The 27,110-nt window shown below is 43.8% G+C and overlaps 1 protein-coding gene across 4 annotated transcripts in view; it reads left to right on the top strand.

Annotated features, from left to right (window-relative positions):
* Nucleotides 1-27,110, top strand: part of LOC118388177 (low-density lipoprotein receptor-related protein 1-like) — a 176,937-nt gene that overhangs the window by 20,461 nt on the left and 129,366 nt on the right. For all 4 annotated transcript variants that reach the window (XM_052526961.1, XM_052526959.1, XM_052526960.1 and 1 more), the window contains exon 2: nucleotides 14,905-15,027. In XM_052526961.1, coding sequence (XP_052382921.1) covers nucleotides 14,905-15,027 — 123 coding nt within the window. The remainder of the gene's footprint in view (nucleotides 1-14,904; nucleotides 15,028-27,110) is intronic.

Below are 27,110 nucleotides of genomic sequence, written 5' to 3'. Positions count from 1 at the left end.
CCAATTACTTTGCAGACAGAGTTCAGTGTGTCAAATCGGAGGGCATGCTGTCCGGTCCTCTGGCGGTCTCTATGGGGGTGCCACAGGGTTCAATTCTCGGGCCGACTCTCTTCTCTGTATATATCAATGATGTTGCTCTTGCTGCGGGCGATTCCCTGATCCACCTCTACGCAGACGACACCATTCTATATACTTTCGGCCCGTCATTGGACACTGTGCCATCTAACCTCCAAACGAGCTTCAATGCCATACAACACTCCTTCCGTGGCCTCCAACTGCTCTTAAACACTAGTAAAACCAAATGCATGCTTTTCAACCGATCGCTGCCTGCACCCGCAAGCCCGACAAGCATCACCACCCTGGATGGTTCCGACCTTGAATATGTGGACATCTATAAGTACCTAGGTGTCTGGCTAGACTGCAAACTCTCCTTCCAGACTCATATCAAACATCTCCAATCAAAAATCAAATCTAGAATCAGCTTTTTTCTATTTCGCAACAAAGCCTCCTTCACTCACGCCGCCAAGCTTACCCTAGTAAAACTGACTATCCTACCGATCCTCGACTTCGGCGATGTCAGCTACAAAATTGCTTCAACACTCTACTCAGCAAACTGGATGCAGTTTATCACAGTGCCATCCGTTTTGTCACTAAAGCACCTTATACCACCCACCACTGCGACTTGTATGCTCTAGTCGGCTGGCCCTCGCTACATATTCGTCGCCAGACCCATTTGCTCCAGGTCATCTACAAGTCCATGCTAGGTTAAGCTCCGCCTTATCTCAGTTCACTGGTCACGATGGCAACACCCATCCGTAGCACGCGCTCCAGCAGGTGTATCACACTGATCATCCCTAAAGCCAACACCTCATTTGGCCGCCTTTCGTTCCAGTACTCTGCCGCCTGTGACTGGAACGAATTGCAAAAATCGCTGAAGTTGGAGACTTATCTCCCTCACCAACTTCAAACATCAGCTATCTGAGCAGCTAACCGATCGCTGCAGCTGTACATAGTCTATTGGTAAATAGCCCACCCATTTTCACCTACCTCATCCCCACACTGTTTTTATTTATTTACTTTTCTGCTCTTTTGCACACCAATATCTCTACCTGTACATGACCATCTGATAATTTATCACTCCAGTGTTAATCTGCAAAATTGGAAACCCAAGCTATATTCTTCTGTAGGGCTGAACCTGCCGAGTTGGGTAGATTTTAAAGGACTATTGTTCAACCCCTATTGTACACTTTTCTGCCTTCCAATATTTCATGGATTGGACATGAATATGAAAACTTTCAACTTTTATATTTCATGTGTAAAGGCTCTCCAAATCTGTTTTTTTTAATGATTCAATCATACTTTCTTAACCCCAAAATTTGACAAAATAATGTACAAGATCAGAGTATTTAAGTCTACCAGTTGGGTGCTGAAACGGAGACGAATTTGTATATTTTAAATGGATATCTTAATTGACCCCTATATTCTGAACCTGTTCTCTATGTATTCTAGCGAGTCTGTCGTCAAAATACAAATTAAAAAGGTACACCATGTCTTAAAGGGTAGGATGCATGAGTTTTTACTCACCAATGTAACAGTGTGGTCAAAGACAAAGTAACTTAGTTGTCGTCATGATCTAGTTACGTGTGAGGTGAGCAGATGGGGAATGTACGGCCATGCAGCTCATCACCAACTTTGTGGCTGTTATCTAGTGGGAACCCGTTAGCACGGCAGGCCCTGGTGACTTTTTGCCGTGGGCTCAAAACGAACGCGAAACACCTGCTTGCTCCAATTGTCGTACCTCATCTGTTATCCTTTTTGTTTTGTCATCTTTTCGGGAATGTTCTCGGAAGTAGGCTATGGGTGTTTTGTATTTTTTTTTTTTACATTTTTCTTCCCCATATCTATTTTGGATTTCCTTGACTTTCCCCTGGCCTGACAAAGCGCCCACCTCCCCCTCGCTTTGGAAGCTAACTCAGCTTGCCCTCTTCTTTAAAAAAAGTTTTACCATTGGATGGACCCCAGCCATCAAGGCTGCTCTCTCTTTTGGTTGTGTTGTTCTCTAGCTGATTTCCAGTAGTTGGGTTCTAGCTTGCCGACCATAAGTGGTGGTTAGCTAGGCTAATAGCTATTTGGCTAAATAGCTAACGTTAGCTTGCTGGCTAAGAACTGCATATAGCTAACATTATTTGAGAATTGGTTAGATCGCATTATGTATTAACGTTTTGGGTTACTTTAATGTAGCTGTAAGCTAGGTGTTGATAGCAACTGGCTGACTCAGGCACTACTAACAATGTCAGCAGGCTAGTTGGCTAGCAACCTTGGAAGTTGATTTGTAACAATACATTCGTAAAGTATTTGCTTGTAAATGGTCTGAAAATGCAATTGAAATGAGTGCAAGTTATTTTATTTAAATTTAATTGATTTCTGTTGGAGTTTACATTATTGGATGGCTTGCCAGGTCCTCCTTATTACATCACACCCCAGAAAAACATTCTGATCGGTTTTATGTAATAATTCAAAAATGAAAAAGTGAGCTGGGACTTTTTATGCATGTACTAATGCAAATCCATGTTACATGTGGTTATGTTTATGCTACTTTTTTAAGAGCAATGTATTATAAAACCTATTGAATGAAAACTCTACGAGAATCTGTTGGCCAGTAAGTGGGAGGGTTTTTAGCAGTTGAAGTAAATGTTTTCAGCCTGCACAAGGGAAGCACACCTGCAAAGCCCCTTACACACCTGCATAAGGTAAGTCTTAATACGAACTACTGAGAAGTGTGTAGGAAATGTGTGCCTTTCCTATGTCTGAATCGGCCCCTAGGCGCGCTCATATGCTTTATACCATTATTGTGATCGTTGTATCCATTATGGGACGATATTGTCTTGTTCAGATTGCCCAGCCCTGTAAGTGGTGCCATGTGTATGCAATTGAATTCAATAAAGTGAATGTCCCACATATCCTGAGCCCCAGGCCCGCTTCACTCCAGTCCACCACAGCGGGTGGCAGTGGCATACTACAGTATAAGCCCTGAGCTACAATGCCTAACCTGGCTGGTTGAGGTAAATAGCAGCCAGCTGTATAAATGGAGCACCATGTAAGCTGAGGGTCACCGTGGACAAAAGACAAAAGCATGTGCTTTGTGAGGGCATTGGAGCAGAGAGACAGGACTAGGGAGTGGATGCTGAACTCTCTCCTTTCACCCAGTGCAGTTGGCGTCTCTTGATGTTACGCAACAAGACATTCACCCTTTCATCCATGGCTTGACCTTTCTCTATCCAGAGCAGAGGTTTGGTGGGGGGGGTGATCCACACTGTCTTTTCTTGGAACTCCGCTGTACCTTCATCTTCACTCCTTCCCTTTGGAAACACCTTTTTGTCTCTAGAGCTGTCAACAAGCTTGTGATGTCAATCACTTCCCCCATTCAACACCTCTGCAGTGAACAAATGCCCTGAGGATTTCCATGAGTCTGGCCTTTTTTCTTTTCTTCACCCTTTGAGATGTTGACAGGACTCTTAACAGTCCATTGGCCAGGGCAGTACACTATAGTACATCAGTGACATAGGAGACAGCACTTGGGCTGTATTACAAACAGTGAACAAAACAGCATGACATTTTAATTTGTGTCAAGGTCAATTGCAGCCTTAGAGATTGTGAAAGAAGTATTGTCAGGTTGTACCCAATGATACAACTGTATCTTCCTAACATTCCATTCCCACCTGGGAGGCAAGCTCACAGTCCGCTCCCATGCATTACAGCACAAAACACAGCTGGAGTACACCTCCATTGCTCAATATTAGCCACCATTTAATTGGATATTTGAGTGATGCAAAACTGTACTTTACCTGACAAGTATGTGGACACTTGCTCATCGAACATCTCATTCCAAAATCATGGGTATTAATACGGAGTTGGTCCCTCTCTTTGCTGCTATAACAGCCTCCACTTTTCTGGGAAGGCTTTCCACTAGATTTTGGAACATTGCTGCGGGGACTTGCTTCCCTTCAGCCACAAGCATTAATGAGGTCGGCACTGATGTTGGCCGATTTAGGCCTGGCTCACAGTCAGCATTCCAATTCATCCCAACGGTGTTTGATGGGGTTGAGGTCAGGGCTCTGTGCAGGCCAGTGAAGTTATTCCACACGGATCTTGACAATTTCTATATGGACCTCTCTTTGTGCACGGGGGCATTGTCCTGCTGAAACAGGGAAGGGCCTTCCCCAAACTGTTTTCACAAAGTTGGAAGTACAGAATCGTATAGAAAGTAAGTGCATGCTGTAGCGTTACGATTTCCCTTCACTGGAACTCAGGTGCCAGAACCATGGAAAAACAGCCTCAGACCACCGAACTTTACAGTTGGTACTATGCATTGGGGCAGGTAGCATTCTTCTGGCATCCGTCAAACCCAGATTTGTCTGTCTGAGCAAGAGGACAAGCACATTAGAATGTCTAGTTTGAGAAACAGACGCCTCACAAGTCCTCAACTGGCAGCTTCGTTAAATAGTACCCGCAAAACACCAGTCTCAATGTCAACAGTGAAGAGGCGACTCCGGGATGCTGGCCTTCTAGGCAGAGTTCCTCTGTCCAGTGTCTGTTCTTTTGCCCATATTTTTATAGGCCAGTCTGAGATGGCTTTTTCTTTCCAACTCTGCACCTTTATTGTGATGTTTCATTGATAACAACCTGACCGTCATAGTTTCAGGAGAGTGAACAGGGAGTAAGGAGACAAAGACGGGAGATATTCAATGTCTGTCAGCTATGACTGGATACAAATGTAGAAGACACAATATCTCATAGCGTTGCATGTCAGAGAGCCAGCAACTTAAGCCAAATAAAATGTGTCTTGGCTACTCTTGGAAGAGCTTTGGATGGAATGTTTTTTAAAATTGATTTTCAAACAATTATTTTATAGAAACTATCTTTCACTCGCCAATGAGAAACTCCTTTCCTAAGGTTTGTAGAGATTATTGAGCTCTTGTTGCACAGACAAAGCATGCTTACAAAGCATAGAATGATGGGGGAATTATTTCATGTAGGCCTTTTCTTTCAGAGGGCCCCCATTTTTTTTTAACAGCCCTCAATTGACAATTCCAGACTAAGAGGAGGCTTCCCTTCAGGAATAAAAGCATTTTGGGTCTGATTTTTAAAACGTCTCGTTTGTTGGTGTCTCAGGACCTTTGTCTTCCATATAGTAACTGAAGAAGGATGGGGCAAAGTCTTCATGAGGAGAAAGGACACATAAACCTAGATGTCCCCTGGTATTGATGGTTTATAATCCTTATAACCACACCCTGAGGAAGGCACAGTGATGCCAAAACGTTGGTAAATGCCCATTCAATTGCTGGGAGTTTATACATGGCGTGTGAGACTCTTTCTTTTTATAGTTTAATCGCCGTTAGTCCGCACCTCCACACAAACCGTTTTTCAGGTTGTGCCCCAGCCCATGTTTTAATTTAAAATTGTTAGAAGGCTTATAATCCATCACCAATTAAGTGTCACATTGCACATACATATCTTAAATTCCAATTATGAGTTCCAGATGATAATTCCTAAATGGATGCCATTAAATTATAAAGGGGGGCTTTTAGGGAATACTGAACAGTCTAGGGTAGGGATACTGAAAATGCATAACACTGAACAAAAATGACTTCTGTTTTGGGCCTCCCAGGTGGCGCAGTGGTTAAGGGCGCTGTACTGCAGTGCCAACTGTGCCACCAGATACTCTGGGTTCACACCCAGACTCCGTTGTAACCGGCTGCGACCGGGAGGTCCGTGGGGCGACGCACAATTGGCCTAACGTCGTCCGGGTTAGGGAGGGGTTGGCCAGTAGGGATGTCCTTGTCTCATCGCGCACCAGCGACTCCTGTGGCGGGCTGGGCACAATGCACGCTAACTAAGATTGCTAGGTGCACGGTGTTTCCTCCGACACATTGGTGCGGCTGGATTCCGGGTTGGATGGCGCTGTGTTAAGAAGCAGTGCAGCTTGTTTGGGTTGTGTATCGGAGGACGCATGACTTTCAACCTTCGTCTCTCCCGAGCCCGTACGGGAGTTGTAGCGATGATACAAGATAGTAGCTACTAAACAATTGGATACCACGAAATTGGGGAGAAAACGGGGTAAAAAAAAAAAAAAACTTCTGTTTTTAGAGGTACTGGGTCCATAGCTGCGGGACGTAGGGATGCTGGGGCAGCACCCCTTATTGTATTTTTTTGTTGTTGGCAAAATTAGGCTATATAAAAAATCCTCAAGTGATATTACTCCTCTGAACATGCACAAATAAAATAATTCAAAACCCTACACCAGAGAGCATAATTTAGCTACAGGTCAATCGCTTCTAAAAAAAGTTCACGGTCAGGAAGGCTACAATTTCAATTTGGGCAGCATATGCACCAAATATAGAACAGCTTGTTGCGTTGTGGCCAGAGATATAATCCATCGCAGGATTTTGGAACCTCTAACCTTGGCACTTTGACTGTTAAATTCATGTGTACACTAGCAATGGCTGCCAGTGGAATTACATTTTATTTTTTATTTTTTTTAACTAGGCAAGTCAGTTTAGAACAAATTACTATTTACAATGACTGTCTACTGGGGAACAGTAGGTTAACTTTCTTGTTCAGGTGCAGAACAACAGATGTTTACCTTGTCATCTCCAGGGATTCGATCCAGCAACATTTCAGTTACTGTCCCAACGCTCTAACCACTAGGCTACCTGCCACCCCTAATGAGAACTGCCATCTATGGATTATACTTTTATGGTTGGTTGCAGCTGTCAGTTTGCCATTCACAAATGTCAAAATACAATTGTGGGAATAATGTAGACCTACCATTTTGGAAAGCAAACGCCTACTGATGAAAAGAGAAGACTAATCTGTCGGTAAATCTTAAAGAAATGCTCAACTTTTTGAGTGATTCTGAGCAAACGGCACTGTTTTTCAATTTTCAATCTTGAGATATTGGCATGAATGATCAGCCATCACTGGTGAGTGACCTATGCTTCATCATCATTGGGTGAGTCAGTGTCACTGGAAAGTGTATTTTGAAGCCCACTATACTGTGTACACTTATGGACACACGTATACATACACACGCCATACTATAAAAAGACGTAAACCAAATATTCCTGCGCAGGCGCGCACACACACACCAGTGCCCTATCCTCTTTGATGTGATGTTAATGAAGGCCTTTATTCACGGATATCAAGCAGGCTCCGCTCATTAAAAGAGCCAAATTGTCCTGCTTTCAAGAAAGTCACCCCATCCTTTTAAAAGATCAATCAGAAACTGCCTGCATTTCATGAACATTTTACCACAGCCCAGAGTCTGTCTGAAATGTCTGTTTTCCTTCTGTCCTCTTGTGGACGGGCACGTTTTGCATTTTTCCAGGCCTTCAAAACTCTGAGCTCCATATTTTAAGATGCACAGCTGGTGCCCCAGGGCTTATTTTGCAACTTGACAAATTGGCAACCTTTTTTCCTCTTCACGCTCTTCCATGACTAAACATTGAGTCTGCTGGATGGAGAGGAGGGAGGCTGGAAGGAGGCCACTGTAGCCACATGGAGTTAACACTTCTTGTTTTGGCAGTTAGATCCACAGTGTAACATCTTCAGGTCAGGCCAGAGGTCAGGAGAGAGGACTTCCAAAGGCACGACAGAGTTTCCAAGGGGACACATCCCCTCAACACCCCCCCTTTTCTCTTCACTCCCTGACCTCGCTCCCTCTGCCTGACTCGGCCTTTCGTTGCGGCTGTTTGCTTTCCCATTATTGGTCACACTTGGGCTTGCAGCCGGTGAAATCCCCAAGGTTTGGAATTCAATGGGGCTGTCTCCAGAGAATCCTGCTCTCCATAGGGGCAAACACATAGTTTTTCCTCTGTTTTAATGGACGTCCAAGTACATTCTGCAAATAGTTGAGAGAAACCATCATGTCAGGGTCTTTTAGCTCCGTGTTTCCAGGTCAAGGGTAGTCCAGTTGATTTGGGAAATCTTATCCTTCTGAAGCTGTTTTCATTCTTGGTCTCTTATTGTCTGTTCAGTTTTGAACGACCATCAAGTCCATTTGGCAGGATGTATCTGAGCGCTAAGCTCTTCCTCTCTCGTGTGAATATGAAACTGTTTTAGATTTGTGTGTTTTGAGGAGGAGGCCGGAACTGTGAGACTAGCCAAGAGGGGAGTTCATGATGGGAAGAAGGATTACACACAACTCAAGTTTGTTTATGCCCCCCTCTTTGTCTCCTTTAAATATTTGCAAAAGGTAATGCCGTTTTTTTTATCACTTGTTAAATAACACCAAGACATATTTAGGATAGGACTTATAATTACTCTGTCTAGGATTGTGTTTTACTCTGTGAAAATAAAAAAAGGTAGTACATGCAAACGTTACTTACTGGACCCTATTCCCGTCAAGTCATTGGAACCATTTAATGGCCACTCTGGCTTTCCTCTCAGCCTCCTGTCACATACCTGGTGTCTTATATCCATGCCAGATTCTTTATTCTCAATACACACTGTACATAGACCTATACTTTAGAGCCAATCCCAATAACAATGGGTCATAACTGAGAGAGAATCTCCCCTTAAGCTCTTAGGAGGTCTGGACCATAATACAGCCTGTCTTCTCTCAGGAAGTTTATCCAAACAGTATTGTGTATGTACTCTAACGGAATCCAGCTGCAGTCATGTACAAGCCTGTGCGAGTGTACACACACACACACACACACACACACACTCGTTTACATAGAATACACAAACGGGACAACAGCAGTCCAACCTGCACGGTCATGGGAAGAAAGTCTCCTGTGATAATAGGCCAGGGTTAACGAGTTGAGACTTACTGTAGTCTCTGAGAGTGAGTATGACTGGCTGCAGGTGTCTACCCCACAGTGACGTTGTCAATAAGGGTGGTGGTTGCGGGGCTCTGTTACTGCCTGGGGTATAGTAACCATGTCTGTCTGGTGACTGGGTTATATTATGTCTGTCTTACCCGGCCGTCTGCCTTTCATATCTATTAGTGGTGGGAAAAGTACAGAATTGTCATACTTGAGTGAAATGTAAAGATGCCTTTTTAAAAGGAAATTACTAAAGTAAAAGTGAGTCGCCCAGTAAAATACTACTTGAGTTAAAGTATTTGGTTTTAAATATACTTAATGTAATCGCTAAAATATACTTAAGTATCAAAAGTAAAAATGTAAATCATTTCAAATTCCTTATTAAGCAACCCAGACGGCAGAATTCTCTTTATTTACGGATAGCCAGGGGCACACTTCAACAGTCAGGCATAATTTACAAACTAAGCATTTGTGTTGCATTTGAGTCTGTCAGATCAGAGGCAGTAGGGATGACCAGTGATGTTCTCTTGAATTAGACAATTTTCCTATCCTGCTAAGCATTCAAAATGTAACGAGTACTTTTGGGTGAGAAGTAAAATGTAAGGAGTAAAAAGTACATTTATTTTCATTATTGGTGAAGTAAAAGTTGTCATATGTACAGTAAAAACAAATACTTAAGTAGTACTTATTTGTACTGATTTTTACCAGTTATTTTAGTGTCACTACTGACTGAAGTACAACCTTGACTAGATGGATAGAGTAAACATGAGACGAGGGAATTCTGTATTCATAAATTGTGATTTTTTTTTTTTTTACTAAATGTTTCTCTTGTCTTAAAGCTTATTATTTATTTATTTTCTTCCCCCTCGGACATTGTTACATGCACGATAGAACAGCAAAATATGTGCTGCAATGTTTTTCACTTAGTTTTCATCAGAGGGCCTATTGTTATTAAATGAAACTATTCAAGATTTAGTTTCCAATTGATTCTGACAGCTGCAACATTTCCATAACTATTATTAGGCCTCCATACATAAACTCAGCAAAAAAAGAAACGCCCCTTTTTCAGGACCCTGTCTTTCAAAGATAATTAGTAAAAATCCCAAACTTTACAGATCTTCATCGTAAAGGATTTAAACACTGTTTCCCATAAACAATTAATGAACATGCACATGTGGAACAGTCGTTAAAACACTAACAGCTTACAGATGGTAGGCAATTAAGGTCACTGTTATGAAAACTAAGGACACTAAAGAGGCCTTTCTACTGACTGGAAAAACACCAAAAGAAAGATTCCCAGGGTCCCTGCTCATCTGCGTGAACTTGCCTTAGGCATGCTGCAAGGAGGCATGAGGACTGCAGATGTGGCCAGGGCAATTAATTGCAATGTCCGTACTGCGAGATGCCTAAGACAGCGCTACAGTGAGACAGGATGGAAGGATTGTCCTCGCAGTGGCACACTACGTGTACCGATCCTGTGCAAGAGTTGTTACATCTGAACGTCACACCTGCAGGACCGGTACAGGATGGCAACAACAACTGCCCGAGTTACACAAGGAACGCACAATCCCTCCATCAGTGCTCAGACTGTCCTCAATGGGCTGTGCGAGGCTGGACTGAGGCTTGTTGTAAGGCAGGTTCTCACCAGACATCACCGGCAACAACATTGCCCATTGTCACAAACCCACCGTCGCTGGTCAGACAGGACTGAGCTTGTTTTCATTGCAGGCAATCTCAATGCTGTGTGTTACAGGGAAGACATCCTCCGCCCTCATGTGGTACCCTTAGTGCAGGCTCATCCTGACATGACACTGCCACCAGCCGTACTGCTCGTTCTGTGCGTGATTTTCTGCAAGACAAGCATGTCAGTGTTCTGCCATGGCCAGCGAAGAGCTTGGATCTCAATCCCATTGAGCACGTCTGGGACCTGTTGGATTGGAGGGTGAGGGCTAAAATCATTCCCCACAGAAATGAATGTCCAGGAACTTGCAGGTGCCTAGGTGGAAGAGTGGGGTAACATCTCACAGCAAGAACTGGCACGATCTGGTGCAATCCATGAGGAGGAGATGCACTGCAGTACTTAATGCAGCTGGTGGCCACACCAGATACTGACTGTTACTTTTGATTTTGACCCCCCTCTTTGTTTAGGGACACATTATTCCATTTCTGTTAGTCACATGCCTGTAACTGGTTCAGTTTGTCTGAATCTTATGTTCATACAAATATTTACACACGTTAAGTTTGCTGACAATAAACGCAGTTGACAGAGAGGACGTTTCTTTTTCTGCTGAGTTTGTTACTGTGAAGTTATTTACATTTTTCTATTTCTTTCACCAGTAAACTTCTCTATGTAGTTGATTGTAGCCTACTTTCAGACATCCAGTATTTCATAGGCTGTGTAAGAGTGGTACAGCACACTTCTGTCCTGTCTAGTATAGTGCTGTACCCTTCTTGATCTTTGCTTGAATTGGTGGGTTCCCTGGCGCAGCTCCAGTTTTATTTATTATATATGTGTTTGTCTGCAGTTGGAGATCCTGTTGCTAGGCAAGAAAATGTTGTATTTGCCTTGAGCCCTTCCTGGGGGATGGTGGGGTGGTTGTGTGGGAGTTGTTATTTAGCCCAAATGGTTGTGACAAGGAGCGTTTTCACACACATCCAGTTGGGTAAACAACATGGAGAGGCGGGCAGCTCATTGATAGCAGGTGTGACATTCCCCTGTCCCGACCCATCTCAACTACCTCTTCCTGCCTCAGCTCCCTCTGCTTTTCCCCTGTCCCGAGCTGGCCTGCTCTGGGATGGGGCCTGAGCCTCAGTCCTTTATCTCCTCCTCCTACTGGTCAGCAGTATAACTTTGATGGCTTGCCCTGGTGCTCTACTCATCATTCTCCTCTCCCCTGTTCTGTTCAGTCATTTCTCTCCACTTTGTGTCCCCCCTCTCCTTTTAGCCACTTGGCTGCTATCCACCAGTTTGCCCATAGCATCATTTATTTAATAATGCAGGTTTCTAGCCAGCATTGCCACCCAGAATGGAAAATACAGATTTTCCTTAACAGTTCTAATATGATAAAGGAAATGCCCAGGAAAAAGAATCTTGTTTGTGTCACTCTGTCATTGTTGTCACCATTCTCTTTACTTATTGCCTCTTCCTCCCACAAGAACATCCCTTCTGGTCACAACAGTCCCATTAGTAGTACAGTTAAAATCTGCTACAGTAGCTTTACCTCCTGACCCACTTCCTGCTCACCCCGGTAGCTTCCTGTCAGCTGCTAGTTGAGTCGTGTCTGAAGCGGCTGCTGCTATGTTAACAGAACACTAGTTTAATCCCACAGCCATTACTGTTTCTGAGATCCATTACACACATGGCTGTTGCAAACATGGCGGCTGCTCTCTGTAGGCCCCGTCACACACAGCAAGTAGCGTTCAGTTTCAGCTGCCTGGCTTGTCCTGTCTCTGTGGCATCTACCGTAGCTTCCTCATAAACAAACGATACAACAAATAAGAGCTACTTTTTCACAAGCATGGCTGCATTATATCAATAATTCAGGGATAACTCATGACTTCTTGGCAAGAGAATGTATGTAGTTAGTCGGGCTGAGGTGCAGGTAGCACTGTCAGGAAGCCTAGGATGAGCAGAGAGAATATCTGCATTTCGGAGTCAGACTTTGTGTGTGTGTGTACACGCCGGTGCCAGAGAGCCATATAAAGACCCCCTTCACCCCAGCAGCCGCCAGTGGAATGCCCTAAAATAACCCAACATGGCCCCATTTTTTTTTTTTTATTTGATGAAAAACAAACAAACAAACTGAATGTTTCAGTCAGTGGTCATCTCAGACTATTTGGCGGCACCTTAGATGGAAAGAATGTTCTGGAATCTAGGGGGCTTTTTTTTTTTGTACATTTCTCCAAGTAACAAGACTTTTCTGTTTTAAGAAAAACGCTAAAGAGCACTGTTCGAGAGGAGGGAAGGTGCTGATACTTCACCGGCAGACAGCCTTGTGGAGATGTAACCAACGGGAGAGACTCGTTACCACACCCCATATATCCCCACGTACCTTTTAGCCACCCAGCCAGAGACCCTCCCTCTTTTCTGTGGTCACTCTTCTGATGAGTGCCTCTTCAACTTCAAAGACGATGACATTCCATTTCCTCATTCACATACTCAAATTGTCTCTCTAATAATAACTTGTTCCACTGTCTGTCAAACAGCCTGGCTCTCACACGTTTGCCCAAAGCCTCTCATCTTGTACACTGACACATCACTGATGTTATAGGGGAGTATGGCTGCTGTAGGCCAACTGTGGACATTTAGAAATGTACTGAACAAAAATATAAATACAACATGCTACAATTTATACAATTTTCCTGAGTTACAGTTCAACAAAGGACATTTTCAAATGTTCATTGACAAAATGCAATCGTATTCGTTGTAAGTAGTTTGACTGCTCATATCATAACCCCACCGCCACCATGGGGCAATCTGTTCACAAAGTTGACATCCGCAAAACGCTCGCCTACACAACGCCATACATGTGGTCTGCGGTTGTGAGGCCGGGTGGCCGTACTGCCAAATTCTCTAAAACGACGTCCGAGGCGGCTTATGTTAAAGAAATGAACATTCAATTCTCTGACAGCAGCTCTGGTTGACATTTTCTCCCCAATTTCAATCTTGTCTCATTGCTGCAACTTCTCAACGGGCTCTGGAGGTAAAGGTCGAGTCGCGCATTCTCCAAAACATGACCCGCCAAGCCGCGTTTCTTTACACCCGCCCGCTTAACCTGGAAGCCAGCCGCACCAATGTGTCGGAAGAAACCCTGTTCAACAGACGACCGAGCTCCGCCCGCCACCAGAAGTCACTAGAGCACAATGAGCCAAGTAGCACTGTGATGCAGTGCCCTAGGCCGCTGCACCACTCTGGAGACCATGATTTTATATTATTTTTTTTGTTCAGTGTAGTAAAAGGAAGATATTCGATTCTGCTAACCTACCTTGTTTTTTGTTGAACTAAGTAGGCCGGTTGTAGAGCCTCCCTTGACATGCTGTGTCACAATCATAATAATCCCCTGACTGTTCAGTATAGGCTAAATACATTGGTTAAATGAGTAGTATACCTTTCTGAAATCAGACCACTGTGCCTGCATTCTAGTTTGAGAAAATGGCTGCTTTCCTAATGTCTGGAAAACATCACTGACTGACCAGTGAATTAATTGATCCATGAACCAATGCACCCTATTTCAGTTTAGAAACTAATTGTAATATCTCTTTGAAGTGCGGTTTTACGACTCGGGGCGACTCTTGCATGTTTCTCCATAACTACCGATTCCAAGTCTGGAAAGTTTCAGGCTGTTAGTTTAGAATTTAACAAAAGTATTCAAGGTCTCCTAGGAGGTATTCAGTTATTTTGTTTTTATAATAAAAAAAGTCTTCACTTTTTTCCCGACTGGATTTTTAGGTCAGCATTCCTCATTTTTCCTTCACTCGCTCCCATATGCCTGCCTGGCTAACTGCATGTTAAACCATCACTCCCTCAGCCCTCCTAAACTACATAACTATGCTGATTAGCGTGTGTGTGTGTGTGTGTGTGTGTTACATGTGCCTGTGCACAGGAGAGGATTTAAGGTGGTACAGCTTTGAGTACTTTCCCCCTTTTGGCTCTGGATAGAAGACAGTTTCCAATTTTTTTGGGTGGTGGGGTTAGGGGGCTTGAGGGAGGGGGGTGCTTTCAGAACAAGATGTCCTTTGATAGTCTAGATGTGTTGCATCACTGCTGTTGGCCTGGGAACACTGACCTGGATATTTGGGGGCAAGCCGACGCAAATACCTACAAGACCGGAGTGTGTGTGTGTGTCCACTCTTGGCCCCTTTCACTAAAGCAGGGGTTCCCAAACTTTTTCACTTGGAGCCCCCTTCCAACATTGGAACGTATTTTCAAGGTTATGCAGTACACAATTATTTAACTTTCCTTGCCTTCTCTATCAACCTCTATGCAACAAACTTTCTACTCAATGTTGTATTTCGTGTTTGCCGCTACATAGTTATCTGCTACATCATTTTACAGTTAATGTCTTGTCTGTTTCAGCCCCAAAGACGTGCAGTCCGAAGCAGTTTGTTTGTAAGGACCAGGTGACGTGCATCTCCAAGGGTTGGCGCTGCGATGGGGAGAAGGACTGCCCAGACGGCTCGGATGAATCGCTGGATGTCTGTAAGTCTGTCTCTCGCGTGCTGTTCGTCTGTTGTGTCCATTTTCCACGGCAGGGTAGCCTAGTGGTTAGCCTAGTGGTTAGAGTGTTGGACTAGTAACCGGAAGGTTGCAAGTTCAAACCCCCGAGCTGACAAGGTACAAATCTGTTATTCTGCCCCTGAACAGGCAGTTAACCCACTGTTCCTAGGCCGTTATTGAAAATAAGAATTTGTTCTTAACTGACTTGCCTGGTTAAATAAAGGTAAAATAAAAAAAATCCAATTGTGTGGCTATGAAGGAAATTAGCGACACAATGCTAAGAAGTAGGCTACTGTGAGGGACAGACATTTTAATGTAGGAAATTATGTCCATTTTGTTTATTCCCTCTGTAGCTAGTTATTCTCAAGTCCTTTACATTTTTAATTTTTTAAATTTATTTTACCTTTATTTAACCAGGCAAGTCAGTTAAGAACATAACATAACATAACTGCCTGTTCAGGGGCAGAACGATAGATTTGTACCTTGTCAGCTCGGGGGTTTGAACTCGCAACCTCCCGGTTACTAGTCCAACGCTCTAACCACTAGGCTACGCTGCCGCCACATTGGTTGGATTGAGTACCAAAGGTCATGCTTAGTTGGTGTTCCGTTTGAGTGGATCATCCATTTGAAATGGGTCACAATGTCCCCCTACAGCTGTCCTATGGTTTGGCAATGCAGTACATCATGGTTGTCACTGTGTTTCATATTGAGTCTAGTTAGCCTAGCTGTGGCATGAGTCATGTCTAACAGAAAGCACTTTCTGTCACATTGAGTCTACAGACTGTCCAGTGCACCCAGAGTTTAATGGACCAGTTATTCTCCTTATGTCCTACACATTCACCAGCTGTTCAAAAAATAAAAAGTTGAATTGTCACGTACACATAAATAGGTTAGTATGTCTTGGGTTTGATATTTGTGCTTTCTCACTCATCATTATTCACGATTAATTCCTGCCTATCCCATAGTCATGGTAGGATCCACTTTAATGTAGAAGTGTTTGTAAATAAGAATACATTTCTAATAAGTGACTCCAACATGACTCACTACATTTTTTTACTATTCATTTCTATTGGGCACCAAATCATCTGAAACACAACCAAAACAAACAGTAAATGCATCCAAGTTTGTAGAGTAACAAGCTTGATGGAATCATTGCTTGCTAGGAATATGGGACCAAATACTAAACTTTTGACTACTTTTAATACACATGAAGTGAATTTCTCCCAATACTTTTAGTCTCCTAAAATGGGGGGACGATGTACCGTTTAGAAATTACAGCACTTTTTGTACATCTGGTATGTATGACAATACCCTCAAATTAAAGCTGACAGTCATGTCATTTCAAATCTAAAGTGCTGGAGTACAGAGCCAAAACAACACAATAATTGGAGCTCATTGTATTTGTGCCTGTGTGCATGGGTGCGATGCTCGACTTCTTTCTGCACATAAACATATACCCCAAACCCTAAAAATATAGATCTAAACTTTAACTGCTGCTTTAAGATGTTTAGCTAAATGTAGGTGTTTCACTTTTATAGTTCCTTGACTGTATCATTCTCCCTTATCACCCATATAATTAGAAAAGTGATTGCGGTACCTCTATTTTATGATGTATGCTTAATTTGATTGTTCACCATAAATATGGCTGGAGTCAAGTCTCCAACGTTAACTACCCTAATGATGGTTGCTTATGTTCCCCTGATAGAAGAAAGAAGAGGGTAAGTCTTCTGAGCAGAGGAGAAGGCTTCCTTGGCATGGAGGGAGGATGACTTATGTGATTTAGATAAACTGATGGCAATTAGGGCCGATTTGCCAGCGATCACGGATAAGGACTCAATTGAAGTGCTTCCTACAGGTCTAGTGCTATAGTATGAAAACCTATTTATACTGCAGTTCGGTTACTTACAGTGCATTCGGAAAGTATTCAGACCCCTTTTTCTACATTTTGTTAAGTTAGCCTTGTTCTATAATATATATATTTCTAAATTCCCCTCATCTACATACAAAACCCCATAATGACAAAGCAAAACGTTTTTTTTAAAGAATTTTTTGCAAATGTTAAACATATTATTTACATAAGTATTCAGACCCTTTGCTATAAGACCCCAAAAAATGAGCTCTGGTGAATCCTGTTTGAATCCTGTTTCCATTGATCCTTGATGTTTTCCACAACTTGATAGGAGTCCACCTGTTGTAAATTCAATTGATTTGGAAAGGCACAAACCTGTCTATATAAGGTCCCACAGTTGACAGTGCATGTCAGTGTAAAAACCAAGCCATGAGGTTAAAGGAATTTCCGTAGAGCTCCGAGACAGGATTGTGTCGAGGCACAGATCTGGGGAAGGGTACCAAAACATTTCTGCAGCATTGAAGGTCCCCAAGCACACAGTTGCCTCCATCATTCTTAAATGGAAGAAGTTTGGAACCACCAAGACTCTTCCTAGAGCTGGCTGGCCGGCCAGCCAAACTGAGCAGTTGGTGGAGAAGGGCCTTAGTCAGGGAGGTGACCAAGAACCCAATGGTAACTCTGACAGAGCTCCAGAGTTCCTCTGTGGAGATCGGAGAACCTTTCAGAAGGACAACCCTCTCTGCAGCACTCCACCAAATCAGGCCTTTATGGTAGAGTGGCCAGATGGCAGCCACCTCTCAGCAAAAGGCACATGACAGCCTACTTGAAGTTTGCCAAAAGGCACCTAAAGGACTCTGACCCTGAGAAACAACAAGATTTTCTGGACTGATGAAACCAAGATTGAACTCTTTTGCCTGAATGCGAAGCGTCACGTCTGGAGGAAACCTGACACCATCCCTACGGTGAAGCATGGTGGTGGCAGCATCATGCTGTAAGGATGTTTTTCAGAGGCAGGGACTGGGAGACTAGTCAGGATCAAGGGAAAGATGACCGGAGCAAAGTACAGAGATCCTTGAAGAAAACCTGCTCCAGAGCACTCGGGACCGTAGACTGGATTGAAGGTTCAACAGTACAACGACCCTAAGCACACAGCCAAGCCGACGCAGGAGTGGCTTCAGGACGAGTCAATGAGTGTCCTTGAGTGGACCAGCCAGTGCCTGGACTTTAACCTGATCTAACATCTCTGGAGAGACCTGAAAAGAGCTGTGCAGCGACGCTCCCCGTCCAACCTGACTGAGCTTGAGAAGAATGGGAGAAAGTCCCCAAATACAGGTGTGCCAAGCTTGTAGCTTCATACCCAAGAAGACTCGAGGCTGCCAAAGGTGATTTGACAAAGTACTGAGTAAACGGTCTGAATACTTATGTACATTTCTTTATATACACAAACAAAAATGTCTAAATCTGTTTTTGCTTTGTCATTGGGTATTATTGTGTGTTGATTTGAGGAAAAACAACAATTTAATCTATTTTAGAATAAGGCTGTAACGTAACAAAGTGGAAAAAGTCAAGGTTTGAATACTTTTCCGAATGCTCTGTGAGAGGAGGGTGTGGTTCTATAACCAGGCTTACATTAACACATAATCAGACTCAACACAGTGGGTCTGGCTGGGGAAAACAATGGGATGCTTCAGCCGTTACAGGGAGCGTTGGCCGTTCATTCATGTGTGCCTTCACGCAACTCAGTCATACCCAATTACCTGATTTACAAAGTTTATCTTTGCTTTGAAAGAAACGGTTTCCTTTTACACCCCTCACCACAGAGGGGGCAGTCATAAGCAGGGTTGGGGGTAACGTGTTACAGTAATTTCATTTTTTTGCGGTAGCGAGTGTTATAACATAGTTACTGTTTTCAATTTAAGTAATAGTATTAGTTACTGATTAAAGACACAGGTTGTTACTTTTGCTATCATTCCCTTCCTACAATAGTTATTGATCCAAATAAATATTTGTGATTATTTCCTCTGTTGGTGCAATATAAAACAAAATCCCCCCCCAACCCCATGTTCTGTTTACACACTACTACTAACTGCATTAGTGAGGGAGATGGAAAATGGCAGCAGCTTCTAAAATGTCAACTTTCTCAGTGTAGATGTACTCCCATTACTTAGATTTGGTAGGACAAAATGACAAGAATATAACTGTAAAATGTAAACTGTACCCAGGCGAGAAACCCCTCTCCACTGCTAGAAACACGACTTCCATTCTCTTGAATCACCTACAAAGGCAACACGCCGGCACAAAACTCATAGCGAAAGACCCCCGAGACCTGACCACTGCTTCTGAAGACGACTGTAGGCCTACCTCATCCCAGGCTTGATTTGAATCATTCAGGAGAACAGGCTGTAACCCAGGGAGAGCTGAACAAGCTGGTAGCTGGATAGGTAGTTGAGGAAATGTTGTCCTTATTAGGCTACTTGTGTTGGTGTATAAGCCTATGTAACAATGACGTTGTTAACAGGGAAAATAAGTAAAGTAATTTGTTATAGCAAGTTATGAGTTTTATGATTATTATTATTATTGTAACCACCGCAACACTGGTCATAAGACAAAACCAAACAGGGTGGAACATAGAAATACGATGGCTGTCATTTTTTCCCCCTGACTCTATGCCTTTATTGGAGATCAGACTTTGTTGGAAAGAGTGTCCCAGAGGGTGTGTGGGGGGGATCAAAGAAGCCCTGTCTATTTGGTCAGCTTCTCCCTCTGAGAGAAATGCTCAGCTCAGCGCTCAGTCTGGAAGGAAGGAGAAGCCAAGGCTAGAAGAAAGGGAAAGGAGCAATCGAAAGAACAAGGGAGAGGGGAGAAGAGAAATATAGAGAGAGGGAGTGACCGAGAGGAAAGGGGAGATTGCCGTGGAGGCAGTCTAGACGAGGACGGGAGGGGAACTGAGCGGAGGAGGGAGCGCCCATCAGTGTGTCTGGAAGTCATCACAGGCTGGCCCAGACCAATGGAGAAACCTGCTGTTTTTCACAAGCTGTTTTTTTTCTTTCTTCATTTGCAGGGCCTCAGCCTACACCCCTGTCTATCTGGGACAGAAACAACAGTAACTACATTCCCCCTTCCCTCTCACTCCCTCTCTCCCTCCCTGACAAAAACAACAGTTATACGACTCCACTCCTAGTGGGGCCCTCGCTCTCCACGACATGAGGGAGAAAAACAAATGAAATGGGTCAGAAGGACAGGAGAAACGGCCAGGCGCTGGATAATACTGTATTTGTGTTGGTAGCAGCACAGACAAAAGTAGAAGTGAGAATACAGAACTAAGTTTGTGCTTTATTACCACAACAAGAGGCCAAGAAGATATTTGTGTAATAGACAAATTCAGAGCAACCCCAACTTCGGTAATATCTCCTCGCATTACTTCAAACATTTGTGTGTGCTATTGCTGATGCTATTGAGTGAAGGATCAGGGTGGATGCATGAGTGGCATTTATTTATCTATGCAGGCTGAATGATTCCCTTTGTCTTTTATTGATATGTGTGGTGGCCATTGAAGTGAAGTCAACCACTGTGGTCATGCAGCTGGTCAGCCCTCCTACAAGCAGAGCACAGCGCACCCCTACAATGTTCATCTTTGTGTCCAGTCTTGCCTGGTCAGAACAGAACAGACAAGCAGAGTGAGATGCTGCCTGCCGGGAATAAGTCTTATAGGCCTATAACGTGTATTAACATGGATTAGAACATACTGCGTAATGCAGTTACATACAATTGTTTTGTTTTCTGCTTTGATTTAGGATAAGATTAATCAACTACACTGTAGAATTTATGCACACTATTCTGAATGGTAGGCTATCTTAAGCTGGCTCAGTCAGGTCAGTTGTCTTGGGGCATGTTGTCTCCTCAGTCTGTCTGTTTTTAATTGTGTCCCCATAACGCTGCTCTGACTGCGACCGGCTGGAACCACAGGAAGTGCGTAACACTGTAGTGACGTCCCCCTGCCGCTGCAGGCCTTTAAGGTTCTGTTTAACAGACGGTTCCCTCCTAAAGCTACAATTAGCTGCTAAGGCGATAGAACTCATTTTCCAATAACAAGCATGTGACCAAGTCTGGACATGAAGCAGCTGTAGTAATGTGTTTTGATGTAATTTAGCTGTTGATTTTCCTTGTCTACTTGTGTAACAGACTAAAAGGAATTACGTGTCAGGACCAGATTCATTGAGTTTTTTTAAAGGAGTGTTTATCTGACGGTTCTCACGGGTCTGCTTGTAGATGGGTTGTTTACTTTGTAGTTCAGCTAAGGGGGTGGATATGTAGGATTTTATTTATTCATTTTTTTGGTCAGTATACTTGCTTGATCACTTATTTGGTTGTGGTTGAGCTAGTAGATGTTTGTCTGCTGAACCCTCCCTCTGTCTCCTGGAGCTGGCGATCTTACAGCGCGCTGTTCCCACGAGTCTGTTACAGGTGTGAGGTCACTACGAGTTTATCCTGTGTTTTTCTCTTTTGCGTAACCCATCTCACATTCTTGCTCTCCCCTCTCTCCTCTCTCTCTTGCACTGTATGTGTTAATTTACATTGCACAGTTTGTGACCTTTACTTCAAAATGAAATTGAAGTCCTAAAGTAGTTCTGAGGTAACATTATGGAAGACAACACAAGAAGTCACAACTTATTAAGACATTAGACCAACAGCAGGGACAGCTTGCCTGTGTGGGTACTGATGAGAGACCGTGTACTGTATATGTAAACTCAGCAAAAAAAGAAACGTCCTCTCACTGTTTACTGCGTTTATTTTCAACTTAACATGTGTAAATATTTGTATGAACATAAGATTCAACAACTGAGACATAAACTGAACAAGTTCCACAGACATGTGACTAACAAATGGAATAATGTATTCCCTGAAATCAAAAGTAAGTCCGTATCTGGTGTGGCCACCAGCTGCATTAAGTACTGTAGTGCATCTCCTCATGGACTGCACCAGATTTGCCAGTTCTTGCTGTGAGATGTTACCCAACTCTTCCACCAAGGCACCTGCAAGTTCCCTGACATTTCTGGAAGGAATGGCCCTAGCCCTCACCCTCCGATCCAACAGGTCCCAGACGTGCTCAATGGGATTGAGATCCGGGCTCTTCGCTGGCCATGGCAGAACACTGACACGCCTGTCTTGCAGGAAATCACGCACAGAATGAGCAGTATGGCTGGTGGCAGTGTCATGCTGGAGGGTCATGTCAGGATGAGCCTGCAGGAAGGGTACCACATGAGGGAGGAGGATGTCTTCCCTGTAACGCAGTGTTGAAATTGCCTTCAATGATCACAAGCTCAGTCCGACGATGCTGTGACACACCGCCCCAGACCATGACGGACCCTCCACCTCTATCGATCCTGCTCCAGACTACAGGCCTCGGTGTAACGTTCATTCCTTTGACGATAACGCAAATCTGACAATCACCCCTGGTGAGACAAAACCACGACTAGTCAGTGAAGAGCTCTTTTTGCCAGTCCTGTCTGGTCCAGTGACGGTGAGATTGTGACCCTGTTGCCGGTGATGTCTGGTGAGGACCTGCCTTACAACAGGACCTCCCCTCAGTCCAACCTCTCTCAACCTATTGCGGACAGTCTGAGCATTGATGGAGTGATTGTGCATCCCTGGTGTAACTGGGGCAGTTGTTGTTGCCAACCTGTACCTGTCCCGCAGGTGTGATGTTCGGATGTGCTGATCCTGTGCAGGTGTTACACGTGGTCTGCCACTGCGAGGACGATCAGCTGTCCGTCCTGTCTTCCTGTAGAAATGTCTTAGGTGTCTCACCGTACGGACATTGCAATTTATTGCCCTGACCACATCTGCAGTCCTCATGCCTCCTTGCAGCATGCTGAAGGCATGTTCACACAGATGAGCAGGGACCCTGGGCATCTTTCCTTTGCTGTTTTCCAGAGTCAGTAGAAAGGCCTCTTTAGTGTCACAGTTATGAAAACTTGGGACCTTAATTGCCTACCCTATGTAAGCTGTTAAATCAAATCAAGTTTAATTATAAAGCTCTTCTTACACCAGCTGATATCTCAAAGTGCTGTACAGAAACCCAGCCTAAAACTCCAAACAGCAAGCAATGCAGGTGTAGAAGCAAGGTGGCTAGGAAAAACTCTCTAGGAAGAAACCAAGAGGGGATCCAGGCTATGAGGGGTGGCCAGTCCTCTTCTGGCTGTGCCGGGTGGAGATTATAACAGAACATGGACAAGATGTTCAAATGTTCATAGATGACCAGCATGGTCAAATAATAATAATCAGTCGTTGTCCAGGGTGCAACAGGTCAGCACCTCAGGATGTCTATTGGCTTTTCATAGCCGATCATTCAGAGTATCTCTACCTATCCTGCTGTCTCTAGAGACTGAAACAGCAGGCCTGGGACAGGTAGCACGTCCGGTGGACAGGTCAGGGTTCCATAGCCTCAGTCAAAACAGTTGAAACTATAGCAGCAGCACGGCCAGGTGGACTGGGGACAGCAAGGAGTCATCAGGCCAGGTAGTCCTGAGGCATGGTCCTAGGGCTCGGTCCTAGGGCTCAGGTCCTCCGAGAGAGAGAAGGAATTAGAGAGCATACTTAAATTCACACAGGACACCGGATAAGATGGGAGAAATACTCCAGCTATAACAGACTGACCCTAGCCCCCTGACACATTAACTACTGCAGCATAAGTACTGGAGGCTGAGACAGGAGGGGTCGGGAGAACATGCACCGTTCCACAGGTGCATGTTCATGAATTGTTTATGGTTCATTGAACAAGAAAGGGATACCGTGCTTAAACCCTTTACAATAAAGATCTGTGAAGTTATTTGGATTTTTACGAATTATCTTTGAAAGACAGGGTCCTGAAAAGGGGACATTTTTAATTTTTTTGCTGAGTTTATATATGTGTGTGTGTGTGTGTGTGTGTGTGTGTAGGACTTGTGAGACGTCTGTTTCTCAAACTAGACACACTAATGTACTTATCCTCTTGCTCAGTTGTGCACTGGGGCCTCCCACTCTTTCTATTCTGGTTAGAACCAGTTTGTGCTGTTTTGTTAAGCGAGTAGTACATAGCATTGTATGAGATCTTCAGTTTCTTGGCAATTTCTCTCATGGAATAGACTGACGAGTTTCAGAAGAAAGTTCTTTGTTTCTGGCCACTTTGAGCCTGCAATCTAACCCACAAATGCTGACGCTCCAGATACTCAACTAGTCTAAAGAAGGCCAGTTTAATTGTTTCTTTAATCAGAACAACTCTTTTCAGCTGTGGTAACATAATTGCAAAAAGGTTTTTCTGATGATCAATAAGCCTTTTTAAAATGATAAACTTGGATTAGCTAACACAACGTGCCATTGCAACACTGGAGTGATGGTTGTTGATAATGGGCCTCTGTATGCCTATGTAGATATGCCATTTCCAGCGCTGTTTTTTTAAAGAAAATACATTTCTATGTGACCCCAAACTTTTGAACGTGTGCACGCACAGTTTAAGTCGGAAGTCTACATACACCTTACCCAAATGCATTTAAACTGTTTTTCACAATTTCTGACTTTTAAACCTAGTCAAAATTCACTGTCGTAGATCAGTTAGGATGACCACTTCATTTTAAGAATGTAAAATCTCAGTTGTAGAATGCTTTTATTTATTTCATCACATTCCCAGTGGGTCAGAAGTTTACATAGACTCAATTAGTATTTGGTAGCATTGCCTTTAAATTGTTTAACTTGGGTTAAATGTTTTGGGTAGCCTTCCACATGCTTCCCACAATAAGTTGGGTGAATTTTGGCCCATTTCTCCTGACAGAGCTGGTGTAACTGAGTCAGGTTTGTAGGCATCCTGGCTCGCACACACTTTTTCAGTTCCGGCCACACATTTTCTATGGGATTGAGATCAGGGCCTTGTGATGGCCACTCCAAAACCTTGATTTTGTTGTCCTTAAGCCATTTTGCCACAACTTTGGAAGTATGCTTGGGGTCATTCTCCATTTGGAAGACCCATTTGCGACCAAGTTTTAACTTCCTGACTGTCTTGATGTTGCTTCAATATATCCACATAATTTTCCTGCCTCATGATGCAATCTATTTTGTGAAATGCACCAGTCCCTCCTGCAGCAAAGCACCCCCACAACATGTTGCTGCCACCCCCCGTGCTTCACGGTTGGGATGGTGTTCTTCGGCTTGCAAGCCTCCCCCTTTTTCCTCCAAACATAACGATTGTCATTATGGCCAAACAGTTTTATTTTTGTTTAATCAGACCAGAGGGCATTTCTCCAAAAAGTACGATCTTTGTCCCCATGTGCAGTTGCAAACCGTAGTCTGGCTTTTTTATGGTGGTTTTGGAGCAGTGGCTTCTTCCTTGCTGAGTGACCTTTCAGGCTATGTCAATATAGGATTCGTTTTACTGTGGATATAGATACTTTTGTACCTGTTTCCTCCAGCATCTTCACAAGGTCCTTTGCTGTTGTTCTGGGATTGATTTGAACTTTTCGCACCAAAGTACATTCATCTCTAGGAGACAGAACGCGTCTCCTTCCTGAGCGGTATGACTGCTGCAAGGTCCCATGGTGTTTAAACTTGTGTACTATTGTTTGTACAGATGAACCTTCAGGCGTTTGGAAATTGCTCCCAAGGAGGTCTCCAATTATTTTCTGAGGTCATGGCTGATCTCCTTTGATTTTCTTCTGATGTCATGCAAAGTGTCACAGAGTTTGAAGGTAGGCCTTGAAATACATCCACAGGCACACCTCCCAATTGACTCAAATGATGTCAATTAGACTATCAGAAGCTTCTAAAGCCATTACATTTTGGGAATTTTCCAAGCTGTTTAAAGGCACAGTCAACTTAGTGTATGTGAACTTCTGACCCACTGGAATTGTGATACAATGAAATAATCTGTCTGTAAACAATTGTTGGAAAAATTACTTGTCATGCACAAAGTAGATGTCCTAACCGACTTGCTAACAAGAAATTTGTGGATTGATAAATATATTACACACACACCATGTTGTTTTTGTCCCTACATGTGTGTCCAGCGGGATGTGTTCATTAGATGTGACAGCAGTTTAGACGGGAGGGAGAGACATGTGTGCAAGGCTGAGGCTGGGCCAGCCGCCTGAGGCAGAGCCATGAGGCCCAGGCCTTTATTCAGCTAAGGGAAGTGTGTCAGGGGTTTACATTTTAAAAATGCCATTATGTGAACTAGTCAGGGCCCTGTTGGTGAGGGGTAGTGGGAGGCGAGGGGGTACCCTGAGGGGGGATACAACAGGGGAAGGTCTAGTGGGAAAGGAAGAGTTTGGAGATGAGGCAGCTAGTACTCGAGGCTAGAGTGCAGGCGAATTACCGAGGATACAGGTCGTCTTAGCATCTCAGACCTCCTTCCTGTCTTCCCACTTTGCCCTCCTTCTGTTATTCTACCTCACTCCTCCCTTCAGCTATCTCTACCCCCCCGGTTCTGTTCCTCTACCTCCTCTATCCCCTGCCTCCCTTCCTGGGTTGTGCCTTATGGCTCTGTGTTACAACCCTCCCCACCACTAAGCCACCTGATGAGAAGGTGGTAATACAAACAACTGTATCCGGTTAGGAGGCCCATATGCATAATGGGACAGACAGATTGGCTTATTCTCTCCTCTTTTGTCTCTCGCTTCTTTTCTCCCTCCACCTCAGGCCTTTTCTGTGGTTTGCATAGCTGTTTCTCATAATGGATCATTAGTCTGGTGTCTGAGTGAGATCACTGTTGCTGGGCCAGGCTTCAATGCCACGAGTGTGAACTTTAGAAGTTCTGTGTTATGATTTGATTGGTGATGATGATGAACGGTATTATTGTTAGTCTCTGTTCTCGTGCTAGTCGTAAGAAGTCGTCCAAGTCAAACGAGCCAATGCACTGAACTGCAGAAGTTATTTAGTCATTTTGGGCAGTTTAGCGCCATCTCTTTTCAAGATGGGAAAAATTGCAATGGTGTTAAGTTAATCTGCTCTCTATTGTAGAGTTAAAGAGAATAAAATAATTGAGTGGTTATTCACATCTCAATGTGTGTGTGTGTGTGGTCTGTGAATGTGAGGCTGGATTGACTGTATAAACTATGCTTTGATGTATGGGTGTCACTGACAGCTCAGGAAGGAACCATTTGTGGAGTGGGTGAGGGAACTGCCACCAATACTGAGCCAATTTACTTTCTCTCCTTTTAACTATGCTTCAAGGGTGTGTTTCTCCTTA

Source organism: Oncorhynchus keta, chromosome 10 (assembly GCF_023373465.1).
Source record: "Oncorhynchus keta strain PuntledgeMale-10-30-2019 chromosome 10, Oket_V2, whole genome shotgun sequence".
In the NCBI taxonomy this organism is placed as follows: Eukaryota; Metazoa; Chordata; class Actinopteri; order Salmoniformes; family Salmonidae; genus Oncorhynchus; species Oncorhynchus keta.
The sequence above is the reverse complement of the archived record's forward strand: the minus strand, read 5'-3'. Positions and strand labels throughout refer to the sequence as shown.